The 17,196-nt window shown below is 64.5% G+C and overlaps 5 protein-coding genes and 2 pseudogenes across 10 annotated transcripts in view; 6 read left to right on the top strand and 1 right to left on the bottom strand.

Moving 5' to 3' along the window:
- Window positions 1-17,196, bottom strand: part of UBAP2 (ubiquitin associated protein 2) — a 117,863-nt gene that overhangs the window by 17,083 nt on the left and 83,584 nt on the right. The gene's annotated exons all lie outside the window — the stretch shown is intronic.
- Window positions 677-1,655, top strand: LOC129782689 (interferon-like). The gene has a single exon (XM_055790303.1). It carries the CDS (start codon window positions 1,085-1,087, stop codon window positions 1,646-1,648), a length of 564 nt encoding a protein of 187 aa, XP_055646278.1. The 5' UTR covers window positions 677-1,084; the 3' UTR covers window positions 1,649-1,655.
- Window positions 3,711-4,689, top strand: LOC129782688 (interferon-like). Its single transcript, XM_055790302.1, has one exon. It carries the CDS (start codon window positions 4,119-4,121, stop codon window positions 4,680-4,682), a length of 564 nt encoding a protein of 187 aa, XP_055646277.1. The 5' UTR covers window positions 3,711-4,118; the 3' UTR covers window positions 4,683-4,689.
- LOC129782687 (interferon-like) lies at window positions 6,745-7,858 on the top strand. The gene has a single exon (XM_055790301.1). The coding sequence runs from the start codon at window positions 7,153-7,155 to the stop codon at window positions 7,714-7,716; it is 564 nt and encodes a 187-aa protein (XP_055646276.1). The 5' UTR covers window positions 6,745-7,152; the 3' UTR covers window positions 7,717-7,858.
- LOC129782691 (interferon-like) lies at window positions 9,996-10,766 on the top strand (annotated as a pseudogene).
- LOC129782684 (interferon-like) lies at window positions 12,772-13,800 on the top strand. The gene has a single exon (XM_055790297.1). It carries the CDS (start codon window positions 13,230-13,232, stop codon window positions 13,791-13,793), a length of 564 nt encoding a protein of 187 aa, XP_055646272.1. The 5' UTR covers window positions 12,772-13,229; the 3' UTR covers window positions 13,794-13,800.
- Window positions 16,183-16,852, top strand: LOC129782682 (interferon-like; annotated as a pseudogene).

Raw genomic sequence — 17,196 nt, 5'->3', positions numbered from 1 at the left:
GGGCAGCCTCCCTCACGCAAGCACAATGCCATCCTCCCTCTTGCAAGGGACCTCAACAACTCAGCCAGCGCAACCTCCTCCTCCTGCCACTCCAGCTCCGCAGCTACGCTGGCTGCCCCGGCTCCACCTCCCGAGGACTCTTGGGCACCCCTCCTCTTCAGAGGAGCAGGGCCTCAGGCCATCCCAAACATGGGACCCTTCACTTACGGGCCACGGTTCCGTCTCCAGGCCCACCTCAGCCCCGGGGGCAGACAAAACACAAGACCCCGGGGATACAGGGGCGGGCACGTGCACCCACGGGACCACAGCCGGGCAGCCAAGGCGGCCAAGGCAGCAACAGCAACCGCAGCAAAACTCTTCCCTTCTTCCTCTTCCTTTTCCCTCAAGCCTTTCCTCCCCGTGCCCGTCAGCTTCAACGGGGCAGATCCATGCGGGAACACAGCCCACGCTCAAGTGCCTACCCCCAGAGCCACCTCCTCCCAAGCCGCCCCCACCCCCAGGCCCTCGCTCCAGGAGGGGGCTCCCCACGCTCTGACAAGTGACATCACTTCACAACCCTTCCCAACACGAAAAGGAAAGACCAGCTAAGACGAAAACAAAGGCCAGACACAAGTGAAAGGAAAACACACCACGGACAACACCAGGCCATTACAGGCAGAAAAGACACTTGGGCAGGAAGGGAAACTTCAGCTGCGGAGAAGAGGCACCACAGCTCGCCCTGCAGCCAACAGGGAAACCCTGACACACCTCCCCGGCACAGCTGCCCCCAGGGGCTCTGCCCCGGCGCTTGCGCATCCCCCGCGCGACCACTACAGCCAACCTCCCCACGACACACCACCGCCAAAGCACCGCCACCGCTCTCCCCACCCACGGCCACCCCAACAACGCACTTCCCCAAGACCACCACAGCCACCAGCCAAAACTGAAAGCCACAGCCGGAAACTCGCTGCCATCGGAAAGCGAGGAAGGGGAAGCCGCCGCGCCACATAAAGCCGGCCACCCGGCACCACACCAAGCACAGCGACCACCCGCAACACCACCAAGCCTGCCCGGGCTCCTGCACAGCGACACCCACCCAACCACCATGACAGCGCCCGCAACCCCGCAGCCCCGCCTGACGCACGGCGCCACGCCGCTCCTGCTCCTCCTGACGGCTCTCGCCACCGCCCTCGCCTGCCACCACCTGCGGCCCGGCGACGACACCTTCCCCTGGGACGGCCTCCGGCTCCTCCAGGCCATGGCTCCCAGCCCGACACAGCCCTGCCAGCAACACCAGGCGCCCTTCCGCTTCCCCGACACCCTCCTCCACACCAGCCACCCACAGCAAGCCGCCGCCACCGCCCTCCGCATCCTACAGCACCTCTTCCACACCCTCAGCAACGACAGCGCCCCACAACACTGGGACACCGGCGCGCGCCACCACCTCCTCAACCACCTACAGCACTACATCCAACGCCTGGAGCAATGCCCGACAGCCAGCGCCACGCTCTTCAAAAGGCAGCGACTCAGCATCGACAGGTACTTCACGCACATCCAGGACTTCCTCCACACCCACAACCACAGCGCCTGCGCCTGGGACCACGTCCGCCTCGAAGCTCGCGCCTGCTTCCAACGCCTCCACAACCTCACCCGCACCATGCGCCGTTAGCCCAAGCACCGCGGCCAACGCGCACGGCCCCACCACACCGACAACAACACTTCTGGAGCCCCGGCGGACCCAGCCCCACCTCTCTCATCCCGCCTACCCTCAGCCACGCCAACAGCCGCTGCAGCAACGGCCCCGCGCCCTCCGCCCCCACTGACTGACCCCCTTATTTATACAACTCTTATTTATTGCCACCGCGGGACTTCACCTATTTATTCACTCCACACAAAATAAAGACCTGTTGCAAAGACCTTGCCCAATGCATCTTGTCTCACAAGCACAAGGAACGAGCCTTCGGCGTGGCGCGAAGCCACCGCCACTCAGCACCTGCTCCAAGCCCTGCCCCACACGGGCTCTGCAGGCCCCGTGCCCACTCTCCCCCTTGACACCTCTCCCCAAGGAGGCGCTTTCCTCCACCTCTCTCAAAAACCTCTCCCAGGCTTTCAACAGCCAGCGTCACCCGAACCTCCGTGTCGGCCCGTCTCCTCCACAGTTCCCAGCCCCCGCCCCGCTTTCCACCAACTGATCCTCAGCTCTGGAGGCCTCGCTAACAGGGAGGCCTCGCACCTCTTGCAGCGCGTCCACAGCAGGGCCACAGACACCGTCAGAGCCTTGCAACGCCTCTCCTGCGAGGAAAGGCTCAGAGAGATGGGCTTCTTCAGCCTGCAGCAGGGAAGGCCCCGCGGAGACCTTACTGCGGCCTTTCGGCACTTCCAGGGGGCTCACAAGAAAGATGGCCGACGACTCGGTCAAAGGGCCTGCAGCCACACCACAGCGGGGACTGGCTTCAAACCAAACGGGGGGCGGCTCACGCTCCGTACAAGGAAGGCAACACGCTGCGACCAACCGGGAGGCAAAACGCTGCAACACGTTGCCCACAGAGGTGGGGCGCGCCCCGTCCCTGGAAACCTCCCAGGTCAGCCTGGACGGGGCTCTCAGAACCTCCTCTACTTGAGACGGCCCTGCCCCTTGCTGGCGGGTTGGGCCCGGCGACCTCTGAGGGTCCCTCCCAGCCCAACCCGACCCATCCCAAACCATGCCATGAGTCTAGGAGGGAGCGGCACGGCACAGACCCAACTCGGGGTCGCTGGCTCTTGCAGCTTCAGGCATTGCTCACCACAACTCTCTGCCTGCGCTGCTTCAAAACACCTTGCAGCGCCAACTCTGCTGTTCTAGGGCAACACGGACAAGGTCCAGCCGGCGACCTCCAACGTCAGCCTACCTCCTGCCGTGACGGCACCTGCCTACGCCCAACCACCGTGCACGCGCCACCACCCCAAGCACTGCACCCTCCAACACAACGCTGCCTGACAACAGCGTGGCTCCCGGCCCGCCACCACCAACACCCTTCACACCTTTCCCCTGCTCCACACGCTTTCCGGAAACACGGGGCAGCCTCCCTCACGCAAGCACAATGCCATCCTCCCTCTTGCAAGGGACCTCAACAACTCAGCCAGCGCAACCTCCTCCTCCTGCCACTCCAGCTCCGCAGCTACGCTGGCTGCCCCGGCTCCACCTCCCGAGGACTCTTGGGCACCCCTCCTCTTCAGAGGAGCAGGGCCTCAGGCCATCCCAAACATGGGACCCTTCACTTACGGGCCACGGTTCCGTCTCCAGGCCCACCTCAGCCCCGGGGGCAGACAAAACACAAGACCCCGGGGATACAGGGGCGGGCACGTGCACCCACGGGACCACAGCCGGGCAGCCAAGGCGGCCAAGGCAGCAACAGCAACCGCAGCAAAACTCTTCCCTTCTTCCTCTTCCTTTTCCCTCAAGCCTTTCCTCCCCGTGCCCGTCAGCTTCAACGGGGCAGATCCATGCGGGAACACAGCCCACGCTCAAGTGCCTACCCCCAGAGCCACCTCCTCCCAAGCCGCCCCCACCCCCAGGCCCTCGCTCCAGGAGGGGGCTCCCCACGCTCTGACAAGTGACATCACTTCACAACCCTTCCCAACACGAAAAGGAAAGACCAGCTAAGACGAAAACAAAGGCCAGACACAAGTGAAAGGAAAACACACCACGGACAACACCAGGCCATTACAGGCAGAAAAGACACTTGGGCAGGAAGGGAAACTTCAGCTGCGGAGAAGAGGCACCACAGCTCGCCCTGCAGCCAACAGGGAAACCCTGACACACCTCCCCGGCACAGCTGCCCCCAGGGGCTCTGCCCCGGCGCTTGCGCATCCCCCGCGCGACCACTACAGCCAACCTCCCCACGACACACCACCGCCAAAGCACCGCCACCGCTCTCCCCACCCACGGCCACCCCAACAACGCACTTCCCCAAGACCACCACAGCCACCAGCCAAAACTGAAAGCCACAGCCGGAAACTCGCTGCCATCGGAAAGCGAGGAAGGGGAAGCCGCCGCGCCACATAAAGCCGGCCACCCGGCACCACACCAAGCACAGCGACCACCCGCAACACCACCAAGCCTGCCCGGGCTCCTGCACAGCGACACCCACCCAACCACCATGACAGCGCCCGCAACCCCGCAGCCCCGCCTGACGCACGGCGCCACGCCGCTCCTGCTCCTCCTGACGGCTCTCGCCACCGCCCTCGCCTGCCACCACCTGCGGCCCGGCGACGACACCTTCCCCTGGGACGGCCTCCGGCTCCTCCAGGCCATGGCTCCCAGCCCGACACAGCCCTGCCAGCAACACCAGGCGCCCTTCCGCTTCCCCGACACCCTCCTCCACACCAGCCACCCACAGCAAGCCGCCGCCACCGCCCTCCGCATCCTACAGCACCTCTTCCACACCCTCAGCAACGACAGCGCCCCACAACACTGGGACACCGGCGCGCGCCACCACCTCCTCAACCACCTACAGCACTACATCCAACGCCTGGAGCAATGCCCGACAGCCAGCGCCACGCTCTTCAAAAGGCAGCGACTCAGCATCGACAGGTACTTCACGCACATCCAGGACTTCCTCCACACCCACAACCACAGCGCCTGCGCCTGGGACCACGTCCGCCTCGAAGCTCGCGCCTGCTTCCAACGCCTCCACAACCTCACCCGCACCATGCGCCGTTAGCCCAAGCACCGCGGCCAACGCGCACGGCCCCACCACACCGACAACAACACTTCTGGAGCCCCGGCGGACCCAGCCCCACCTCTCTCATCCCGCCTACCCTCAGCCACGCCAACAGCCGCTGCAGCAACGGCCCCGCGCCCTCCGCCCCCACTGACTGACCCCCTTATTTATACAACTCTTATTTATTGCCACCGCGGGACTTCACCTATTTATTCACTCCACACAAAATAAAGACCTGTTGCAAAGACCTTGCCCAATGCATCTTGTCTCACAAGCACAAGGAACGAGCCTTCGGCGTGGCGCGAAGCCACCGCCACTCAGCACCTGCTCCAAGCCCTGCCCCACACGGGCTCTGCAGGCCCCGTGCCCACTCTCCCCCTTGACACCTCTCCCCAAGGAGGCGCTTTCCTCCACCTCTCTCAAAAACCTCTCCCAGGCTTTCAACAGCCAGCGTCACCCGAACCTCCGTGTCGGCCCGTCTCCTCCACAGTTCCCACCCCCCGCCCCGCTTTCCACCAACTGATCCTCAGCTCTGGAGGCCTCGCTAACAGGGAGGCCTCGCACCTCTTGCAGCGCGTCCACAGCAGGGCCACAGACACCGTCAGAGCCTTGCAACGCCTCTCCTGCGAGGAAAGGCTCAGAGAGATGGGCTTCTTCAGCCTGCAGCAGGGAAGGCCCCGCGGAGACCTTACTGCGGCCTTTCGGCACTTCCAGGGGGCTCACAAGAAAGATGGCCGACGACTCGGTCAAAGGGCCTGCAGCCACACCACAGCGGGGACTGGCTTCAAACCAAACGGGGGGCGGCTCACGCTCCGTACAAGGAAGGCAACACGCTGCGACCAACCGGGAGGCAAAACGCTGCAACACGTTGCCCACAGAGGTGGGGCGCGCCCCGTCCCTGGAAACCTCCCAGGTCAGCCTGGACGGGGCTCTCAGAACCTCCTCTACTTGAGACGGCCCTGCCCCTTGCTGGCGGGTTGGGCCCGGCGACCTCTGAGGGTCCCTCCCAGCCCAACCCGACCCATCCCAAACCATGCCATGAGTCTAGGAGGGAGCGGCACGGCACAGACCCAACTCGGGGTCGCTGGCTCTTGCAGCTTCAGGCATTGCTCACCACAACTCTCTGCCTGCGCTGCTTCAAAACACCTTGCAGCGCCAACTCTGCTGTTCTAGGGCAACACGGACAAGGTCCAGCCGGCGACCTCCAACGTCAGCCTACCTCCTGCCGTGACGGCACCTGCCTACGCCCAACCACCGTGCACGCGCCACCACCCCAAGCACTGCACCCTCCAACACAACGCTGCCTGACAACAGCGTGGCTCCCGGCCCGCCACCACCAACACCCTTCACACCTTTCCCCTGCTCCACACGCTTTCCGGAAACACGGGGCAGCCTCCCTCACGCAAGCACAATGCCATCCTCCCTCTTGCAAGGGACCTCAACAACTCAGCCAGCGCAACCTCCTCCTCCTGCCACTCCAGCTCCGCAGCTACGCTGGCTGCCCCGGCTCCACCTCCCGAGGACTCTTGGGCACCCCTCCTCTTCAGAGGAGCAGGGCCTCAGGCCATCCCAAACATGGGACCCTTCACTTACGGGCCACGGTTCCGTCTCCAGGCCCACCTCAGCCCCGGGGGCAGACAAAACACAAGACCCCGGGGATACAGGGGCGGGCACGTGCACCCACGGGACCACAGCCGGGCAGCCAAGGCGGCCAAGGCAGCAACAGCAACCGCAGCAAAACTCTTCCCTTCTTCCTCTTCCTTTTCCCTCAAGCCTTTCCTCCCCGTGCCCGTCAGCTTCAACGGGGCAGATCCATGCGGGAACACAGCCCACGCTCAAGTGCCTACCCCCAGAGCCACCTCCTCCCAAGCCGCCCCCACCCCCAGGCCCTCGCTCCAGGAGGGGGCTCCCCACGCTCTGACAAGTGACATCACTTCACAACCCTTCCCAACACGAAAAGGAAAGACCAGCTAAGACGAAAACAAAGGCCAGACACAAGTGAAAGGAAAACACACCACGGACAACACCAGGCCATTACAGGCAGAAAAGACACTTGGGCAGGAAGGGAAACTTCAGCTGCGGAGAAGAGGCACCACAGCTCGCCCTGCAGCCAACAGGGAAACCCTGACACACCTCCCCGGCACAGCTGCCCCCAGGGGCTCTGCCCCGGCGCTTGCGCATCCCCCGCGCGACCACTACAGCCAACCTCCCCACGACACACCACCGCCAAAGCACCGCCACCGCTCTCCCCACCCACGGCCACCCCAACAACGCACTTCCCCAAGACCACCACAGCCACCAGCCAAAACTGAAAGCCACAGCCGGAAACTCGCTGCCATCGGAAAGCGAGGAAGGGGAAGCCGCCGCGCCACATAAAGCCGGCCACCCGGCACCACACCAAGCACAGCGACCACCCGCAACACCACCAAGCCTGCCCGGGCTCCTGCACAGCGACACCCACCCAACCACCATGACAGCGCCCGCAACCCCGCAGCCCCGCCTGACGCACGGCGCCACGCCGCTCCTGCTCCTCCTGACGGCTCTCGCCACCGCCCTCGCCTGCCACCACCTGCGGCCCGGCGACGACACCTTCCCCTGGGACGGCCTCCGGCTCCTCCAGGCCATGGCTCCCAGCCCGACACAGCCCTGCCAGCAACACCAGGCGCCCTTCCGCTTCCCCGACACCCTCCTCCACACCAGCCACCCACAGCAAGCCGCCGCCACCGCCCTCCGCATCCTACAGCACCTCTTCCACACCCTCAGCAACGACAGCGCCCCACAACACTGGGACACCGGCGCGCGCCACCACCTCCTCAACCACCTACAGCACTACATCCAACGCCTGGAGCAATGCCCGACAGCCAGCGCCACGCTCTTCAAAAGGCAGCGACTCAGCATCGACAGGTACTTCACGCACATCCAGGACTTCCTCCACACCCACAACCACAGCGCCTGCGCCTGGGACCACGTCCGCCTCGAAGCTCGCGCCTGCTTCCAACGCCTCCACAACCTCACCCGCACCATGCGCCGTTAGCCCAAGCACCGCGGCCAACGCGCACGCGCACGGCCCCACCACACCGACAACAACACTTCTGGAGCCCCGGCGGACCCAGCCCCACCTCTCTCATCCCGCCTACCCTCAGCCACGCCAACAGCCGCTGCAGCAACGGCCCCGCGCCCTCCGCCCCCACTGACTGACCCCCTTATTTATACAACTCTTATTTATTGCCACCGCGGGACTTCACCTATTTATTCACTCCACACAAAATAAAGACCTGTTGCAAAGACCTTGCCCAATGCATCTTGTCTCACAAGCACAAGGAACGAGCCTTCGGCGTGGCGCGAAGCCACCGCCACTCAGCACCTGCTCCAAGCCCTGCCCCACACGGGCTCTGCAGGCCCCGTGCCCACTCTCCCCCTTGACACCTCTCCCCAAGGAGGCGCTTTCCTCCACCTCTCTCAAAAACCTCTCCCAGGCTTTCAACAGCCAGCGTCACCCGAACCTCCGTGTCGGCCCGTCTCCTCCACAGTTCCCAGCCCCCGCCCCGCTTTCCACCAACTGATCCTCAGCTCTGGAGGCCTCGCTAACAGGGAGGCCTCGCACCTCTTGCAGCGCGTCCACAGCAGGGCCACAGACACCGTCAGAGCCTTGCAACGCCTCTCCTGCGAGGAAAGGCTCAGAGAGATGGGCTTCTTCAGCCTGCAGCAGGGAAGGCCCCGCGGAGACCTTACTGCGGCCTTTCGGCACTTCCAGGGGGCTCACAAGAAAGATGGCCGACGACTCGGTCAAAGGGCCTGCAGCCACACCACAGCGGGGACTGGCTTCAAACCAAACGGGGGGCGGCTCACGCTCCGTACAAGGAAGGCAACACGCTGCGACCAACCGGGAGGCAAAACGCTGCAACACGTTGCCCACAGAGGTGGGGCGCGCCCCGTCCCTGGAAACCTCCCAGGTCAGCCTGGACGGGGCTCTCAGAACCTCCTCTACTTGAGACGGCCCTGCCCCTTGCTGGCGGGTTGGGCCCGGCGACCTCTGAGGGTCCCTCCCAGCCCAACCCGACCCATCCCAAACCATGCCATGAGTCTAGGAGGGAGCGGCACGGCACAGACCCAACTCGGGGTCGCTGGCTCTTGCAGCTTCAGGCATTGCTCACCACAACTCTCTGCCTGCGCTGCTTCAAAACACCTTGCAGCGCCAACTCTGCTGTTCTAGGGCAACACGGACAAGGTCCAGCCGGCGACCTCCAACGTCAGCCTACCTCCTGCCGTGACGGCACCTACCTACGCCCAACCACCGTGCACGCGCCACCACCCCAAGCACTGCACCCTCCAACACAACGCTGCCTGACAACAGCGTGGCTCCCGGCCCGCCACCACCAACACCCTTCACACCTTTCCCCTGCTCCACACGCTTTCCGGAAACACGGGGCAGCCTCCCTCACGCAAGCACAATGCCATCCTCCCTCTTGCAAGGGACCTCAACAACTCAGCCAGCGCAACCTCCTCCTCCTGCCACTCCAGCTCCGCAGCTACGCTGGCTGCCCCGGCTCCACCTCCCGAGGACTCTTGGGCACCCCTCCTCTTCAGAGGAGCAGGGCCTCAGGCCATCCCAAACATGGGACCCTTCACTTACGGGCCACGGTTCCGTCTCCAGGCCCACCTCAGCCCCGGGGGGCAGACAAAACACAAGACCCCGGGGATACAGGGGCGGGCACGTGCACCCACGGGACCACAGCCGGGCAGCCAAGGCGGCCAAGGCAGCAACAGCAACCGCAGCAAAACTCTTCCCTTCTTCCTCTTCCTTTTCCCTCAAGCCTTTCCTCCCCGTGCCCGTCAGCTTCAACGGGGCAGATCCATGCGGGAACACAGCCCACGCTCAAGTGCCTACCCCCAGAGCCACCTCCTCCCAAGCCGCCCCCACCCCCAGGCCCTCGCTCCAGGAGGGGGCTCCCCACGCTCTGACAAGTGACATCACTTCACAACCCTTCCCAACACGAAAAGGAAAGACCAGCTAAGACGAAAACAAAGGCCAGACACAAGTGAAAGGAAAACACACCACGGACAACACCAGGCCATTACAGGCGGAAAAGACACTTGGGCAGGAAGGGAAACTTCAGCTGCGGAGAAGAGGCACCACAGCTCGCCCTGCAGCCAACAGGGAAACCCTGACACACCTCCCCGGCACAGCTGCCCCCAGGGGCTCTGCCCCGGCGCTTGCGCATCCCCCGCGCGACCACTACAGCCAACCTCCCCACGACACACCACCGCCAAAGCACCGCCACCGCTCTCCCCCACCCACGGCCACCCCAACAACGCACTTCCCCAAGACCACCACAGCCACCAGCCAAAACTGAAAGCCACAGCCGGAAACTCGCTGCCATCGGAAAGCGAGGAAGGGGAAGCCGCCGCGCCACATAAAGCCGGCCACCCGGCACCACACCAAGCACAGCGACCACCCGCAACACCACCAAGCCTGCCCGGGCTCCTGCACAGCGACACCCACCCAACCACCATGACAGCGCCCGCAACCCCGCAGCCCCGCCTGACGCACGGCGCCACGCCGCTCCTGCTCCTCCTGACGGCTCTCGCCACCGCCCTCGCCTGCCACCACCTGCGGCCCGGCGACGACACCTTCCCCTGGGACGGCCTCCGGCTCCTCCAGGCCATGGCTCCCAGCCCGACACAGCCCTGCCAGCAACACCAGGCGCCCTTCCGCTTCCCCGACACCCTCCTCCACACCAGCCACCCACAGCAAGCCGCCGCCACCCGCCCTCCGCATCCTACAGCACCTCTTCCACACCCTCAGCAACGACAGCGCCCCACAACACTGGGACACCGGCGCGCGCCACCACCTCCTCAACCACCTACAGCACTACATCCAACGCCTGGAGCAATGCCCGACAGCCAGCGCCACGCTCTTCAAAAGGCAGCGACTCAGCATCGACAGGTACTTCACGCACATCCAGGACTTCCTCCACACCCACAACCACAGCGCCTGCGCCTGGGACCACGTCCGCCTCGAAGCTCGCGCCTGCTTCCAACGCCTCCACAACCTCACCCGCACCATGCGCCGTTAGCCCAAGCACCGCGGCCAACGCGCACGGCCCCACCACACCGACAACAACACTTCTGGAGCCCCGGCGGACCCAGCCCCACCTCTCTCATCCCGCCTACCCTCAGCCACGCCAACAGCCGCTGCAGCAACGGCCCCGCGCCCTCCGCCCCCACTGACTGACCCCCTTATTTATACAACTCTTATTTATTGCCACCGCGGGACTTCACCTATTTATTCACTCCACACAAAATAAAGACCTGTTGCAAAGACCTTGCCCAATGCATCTTGTCTCACAAGCACAAGGAACGAGCCTTCGGCGTGGCGCGAAGCCACCGCCACTCAGCACCTGCTCCAAGCCCTGCCCCACACGGGCTCTGCAGGCCCCGTGCCCACTCTCCCCCTTGACACCTCTCCCCAAGGAGGCGCTTTCCTCCACCTCTCTCAAAAACCTCTCCCAGGCTTTCAACAGCCAGCGTCACCCGAACCTCCGTGTCGGCCCGTCTCCTCCACAGTTCCCACCCCCCGCCCCGCTTTCCACCAACTGATCCTCAGCTCTGGAGGCCTCGCTAACAGGGAGGCCTCGCACCTCTTGCAGCGCGTCCACAGCAGGGCCACAGACACCGTCAGAGCCTTGCAACGCCTCTCCTGCGAGGAAAGGCTCAGAGAGATGGGCTTCTTCAGCCTGCAGCAGGGAAGGCCCCGCGGAGACCTTACTGCGGCCTTTCGGCACTTCCAGGGGGCTCACAAGAAAGATGGCCGACGACTCGGTCAAAGGGCCTGCAGCCACACCACAGCGGGGACTGGCTTCAAACCGAACGGGGGGCGGCTCACGCTCCGTACAAGGAAGGCAACACGCTGCGACCAACCGGGAGGCAAAACGCTGCAACACGTTGCCCACAGAGGTGGGGCGCGCCCCGTCCCTGGAAACCTCCCAGGTCAGCCTGGACGGGGCTCTCAGAACCTCCTCTACTTGAGACGGCCCTGCCCCTTGCTGGCGGGTTGGGCCCGGCGACCTCTGAGGGTCCCTCCCAGCCCAACCCGACCCATCCCAAACCATGCCATGAGTCTAGGAGGGAGCGGCACGGCACAGACCCAACTCGGGGTCGCTGGCTCTTGCAGCTTCAGGCATTGCTCACCACAACTCTCTGCCTGCGCTGCTTCAAAACACCTTGCAGCGCCAACTCTGCTGTTCTAGGGCAACACGGACAAGGTCCAGCCGGCGACCTCCAACGTCAGCCTACCTCCTGCCGTGACGGCACCTACCTACGCCCAACCACCGTGCACGCGCCACCACCCCAAGCACTGCACCCTCCAACACAACGCTGCCTGACAACAGCGTGGCTCCCGGCCCGCCACCACCAACACCCTTCACACCTTTCCCCTGCTCCACACGCTTTCCGGAAACACGGGGCAGCCTCCCTCACGCAAGCACAATGCCATCCTCCCTCTTGCAAGGGACCTCAACAACTCAGCCAGCGCAACCTCCTCCTCCTGCCACTCCAGCTCCGCAGCTACGCTGGCTGCCCCGGCTCCACCTCCCGAGGACTCTTGGGCACCCCTCCTCTTCAGAGGAGCAGGGCCTCAGGCCATCCCAAACATGGGACCCTTCACTTACGGGCCACGGTTCCGTCTCCAGGCCCACCTCAGCCCCGGGGGCAGACAAAACACAAGACCCCGGGGATACAGGGGCGGGCACGTGCACCCACGGGACCACAGCCGGGCAGCCAAGGCGGCCAAGGCAGCAACAGCAACCGCAGCAAAACTCTTCCCTTCTTCCTCTTCCTTTTCCCTCAAGCCTTTCCTCCCCGTGCCCGTCAGCTTCAACGGGGCAGATCCATGCGGGAACACAGCCCACGCTCAAGTGCCTACCCCCAGAGCCACCTCCTCCCAAGCCGCCCCCACCCCCAGGCCCTCGCTCCAGGAGGGGGCTCCCCACGCTCTGACAAGTGACATCACTTCACAACCCTTCCCAACACGAAAAGGAAAGACCAGCTAAGACGAAAACAAAGGCCAGACACAAGTGAAAGGAAAACACACCACGGACAACACCAGGCCATTACAGGCGGAAAAGACACTTGGGCAGGAAGGGAAACTTCAGCTGCGGAGAAGAGGCACCACAGCTCGCCCTGCAGCCAACAGGGAAACCCTGACACACCTCCCCGGCACAGCTGCCCCCAGGGGCTCTGCCCCGGCGCTTGCGCATCCCCCGCGCGACCACTACAGCCAACCTCCCCACGACACACCACCGCCAAAGCACCGCCACCGCTCTCCCCACCCACGGCCACCCCAACAACGCACTTCCCCAAGACCACCACAGCCACCAGCCAAAACTGAAAGCCACAGCCGGAAACTCGCTGCCATCGGAAAGCGAGGAAGGGGAAGCCGCCGCGCCACATAAAGCCGGCCACCCGGCACCACACCAAGCACAGCGACCACCCGCAACACCACCAAGCCTGCCCGGGCTCCTGCACAGCGACACCCACCCAACCACCATGACAGCGCCCGCAACCCCGCAGCCCCGCCTGACGCACGGCGCCACGCCGCTCCTGCTCCTCCTGACGGCTCTCGCCACCGCCCTCGCCTGCCACCACCTGCGGCCCGGCGACGACACCTTCCCCTGGGACGGCCTCCGGCTCCTCCAGGCCATGGCTCCCAGCCCGACACAGCCCTGCCAGCAACACCAGGCGCCCTTCCGCTTCCCCGACACCCTCCTCCACACCAGCCACCCACAGCAAGCCGCCGCCACCGCCCTCCGCATCCTACAGCACCTCTTCCACACCCTCAGCAACGACAGCGCCCCACAACACTGGGACACCGGCGCGCGCCACCACCTCCTCAACCACCTACAGCACTACATCCAACGCCTGGAGCAATGCCCGACAGCCAGCGCCACGCTCTTCAAAAGGCAGCGACTCAGCATCGACAGGTACTTCACGCACATCCAGGACTTCCTCCACACCCACAACCACAGCGCCTGCGCCTGGGACCACGTCCGCCTCGAAGCTCGCGCCTGCTTCCAACGCCTCCACAACCTCACCCGCACCATGCGCCGTTAGCCCAAGCACCGCGGCCAACGCGCACGGCCCCACCACACCGACAACAACACTTCTGGAGCCCCGGCGGACCCAGCCCCACCTCTCTCATCCCGCCTACCCTCAGCCACGCCAACAGCCGCTGCAGCAACGGCCCCGCGCCCTCCGCCCCCACTGACTGACCCCCTTATTTATACAACTCTTATTTATTGCCACCGCGGGACTTCACCTATTTATTCACCTATTTATTCACTCCACACAAAATAAAGACCTGTTGCAAAGACCTTGCCCAATGCATCTTGTCTCACAAGCACAAGGAACGAGCCTTCGGCGTGGCGCGAAGCCACCGCCACTCAGCACCTGCTCCAAGCCCTGCCCCACACGGGCTCTGCAGGCCCCGTGCCCACTCTCCCCCTTGACACCTCTCCCCAAGGAGGCGCTTTCCTCCACCTCTCTCAAAAACCTCTCCCAGGCTTTCAACAGCCAGCGTCACCCGAACCTCCGTGTCGGCCCGTCTCCTCCACAGTTCCCACCCCCCGCCCCGCTTTCCACCAACTGATCCTCAGCTCTGGAGGCCTCGCTAACAGGGAGGCCTCGCACCTCTTGCAGCGCGTCCACAGCAGGGCCACAGACACCGTCAGAGCCTTGCAACGCCTCTCCTGCGAGGAAAGGCTCAGAGAGATGGGCTTCTTCAGCCTGCAGCAGGGAAGGCCCCGCGGAGACCTTACTGCGGCCTTTCGGCACTTCCAGGGGGCTCACAAGAAAGATGGCCGACGACTCGGTCAAAGGGCCTGCAGCCACACCACAGCGGGGACTGGCTTCAAACCGAACGGGGGGCGGCTCACGCTCCGTACAAGGAAGGCAACACGCTGCGACCAACCGGGAGGCAAAACGCTGCAACACGTTGCCCACAGAGGTGGGGCGCGCCCCGTCCCTGGAAACCTCCCAGGTCAGCCTGGACGGGGCTCTCAGAACCTCCTCTACTTGAGACGGCCCTGCCCCTTGCTGGCGGGTTGGGCCCGGCGACCTCTGAGGGTCCCTCCCAGCCCAACCCGACCCATCCCAAACCATGCCATGAGTCTAGGAGGGAGCGGCACGGCACAGACCCAACTCGGGGTCGCTGGCTCTTGCAGCTTCAGGCATTGCTCACCACAACTCTCTGCCTGCGCTGCTTCAAAACACCTTGCAGCGCCAACTCTGCTGTTCTAGGGCAACACGGACAAGGTCCAGCCGGCGACCTCCAACGTCAGCCTACCTCCTGCCGTGACGGCACCTACCTACGCCCAACCACCGTGCACGCGCCACCACCCCAAGCACTGCACCCTCCAACACAACGCTGCCTGACAACAGCGTGGCTCCCGGCCCGCCACCACCAACACCCTTCACACCTTTCCCCTGCTCCACACGCTTTCCGGAAACACGGGGCAGCCTCCCTCACGCAAGCACAATGCCATCCTCCCTCTTGCAAGGGACCTCAACAACTCAGCCAGCGCAACCTCCTCCTCCTGCCACTCCAGCTCCGCAGCTACGCTGGCTGCCCCGGCTCCACCTCCCGAGGACTCTTGGGCACCCCTCCTCTTCAGAGGAGCAGGGCCTCAGGCCATCCCAAACATGGGACCCTTCACTTACGGGCCACGGTTCCGTCTCCAGGCCCACCTCAGCCCCGGGGGCAGACAAAACACAAGACCCCGGGGATACAGGGGCGGGCACGTGCACCCACGGGACCACAGCCGGGCAGCCAAGGCGGCCAAGGCAGCAACAGCAACCGCAGCAAAACTCTTCCCTTCTTCCTCTTCCTTTTCCCTCAAGCCTTTCCTCCCCGTGCCCGTCAGCTTCAACGGGGCAGATCCATGCGGGAACACAGCCCACGCTCAAGTGCCTACCCCCAGAGCCACCTCCTCCCAAGCCGCCCCCACCCCCAGGCCCTCGCTCCAGGAGGGGGCTCCCCACGCTCTGACAAGTGACAGACATCACTTCACAACCCTTCCCAACACGAAAAGGAAAGACCAGCTAAGACGAAAACAAAGGCCAGACACAAGTGAAAGGAAAACACACCACGGACAACACCAGGCCATTACAGGCGGAAAAGACACTTGGGCAGGAAGGGAAACTTCAGCTGCGGAGAAGAGGCACCACAGCTCGCCCTGCAGCCAACAGGGAAACCCTGACACACCTCCCCGGCACAGCTGCCCCCAGGGGCTCTGCCCCGGCGCTTGCGCATCCCCCGCGCGACCACTACAGCCAACCTCCCCACGACACACCACCGCCAAAGCACCGCCACCGCTCTCCCCACCCACGGCCACCCCAACAACGCACTTCCCCAAGACCACCACAGCCACCAGCCAAAACTGAAAGCCACAGCCGGAAACTCGCTGCCATCGGAAAGCGAGGAAGGGGAAGTCGCCGCGCCACATAAAGCCGGCCACCCGGCACCACACCAAGCACAGCGACCACCCGCAACACCACCAAGCCTGCCCGGGCTCCTGCACAGCGACACCCACCCAACCACCATGACAGCGCCCGCAACCCCGCAGCCCCGCCTGACGCACGGCGCCACGCCGCTCCTGCTCCTCCTGACGGCTCTCGCCACCCGCCCTCGCCTGCCACCACCTGCGGCCCGGCGACGACACCTTCCCCTGGGACGGCCTCCGGCTCCTCCAGGCCATGGCTCCCAGCCCGACACAGCCCTGCCAGCAACACCAGGCGCCCTTCCGCTTCCCCGACACCCTCCTCCACACCAGCCACCCACAGCAAGCCGCCGCCACCGCCCTCCGCATCCTACAGCACCTCTTCCACACCCTCAGCAACGACAGCGCCCCCACAACACTGGGACACCGGCGCGCGCCACCACCTCCTCAACCACCTACAGCACTACATCCAACGCCTGGAGCAATGCCCGACAGCCAGCGCCACGCTCTTCAAAAGGCAGCGACTCAGCATCGACAGGTACTTCACGCACATCCAGGACTTCCTCCACACCCACAACCACAGCGCCTGCGCCTGGGACCACGTCCGCCTCGAAGCTCGCGCCTGCTTCCAACGCCTCCACAACCTCACCCGCACCATGCGCCGTTAGCCCAAGCACCGCGGCCAACGCGCACGGCCCCACCACACCGACAACAACACTTCTGGAGCCCCGGCGGACCCAGCCCCACCTCTCTCATCCCGCCTACCCTCAGCCACGCCAACAGCCGCTGCAGCAACGGCCCCGCGCCCTCCGCCCCCACTGACTGACCCCCTTATTTATACAACTCTTATTTATTGCCACCGCGGGACTTCACCTATTTATTCACCTATTTATTCACTCCACACAAAATAAAGACCTGTTGCAAAGACCTTGCCCAATGCATCTTGTCTCACAAGCACAAGGAACGAGCCTTCGGCGTGGCGCGAAGCCACCGCCACTCAGCACCTGCTCCAAGCCCTG

This window comes from Falco peregrinus, chromosome Z, assembly GCF_023634155.1.
Source record: "Falco peregrinus isolate bFalPer1 chromosome Z, bFalPer1.pri, whole genome shotgun sequence".
NCBI lineage: Eukaryota > Metazoa > Chordata > Aves > Falconiformes > Falconidae > Falco > Falco peregrinus.
Note: the sequence above shows the minus strand (reverse complement) of the source record. Positions and strands in the feature narration are given on the sequence as shown.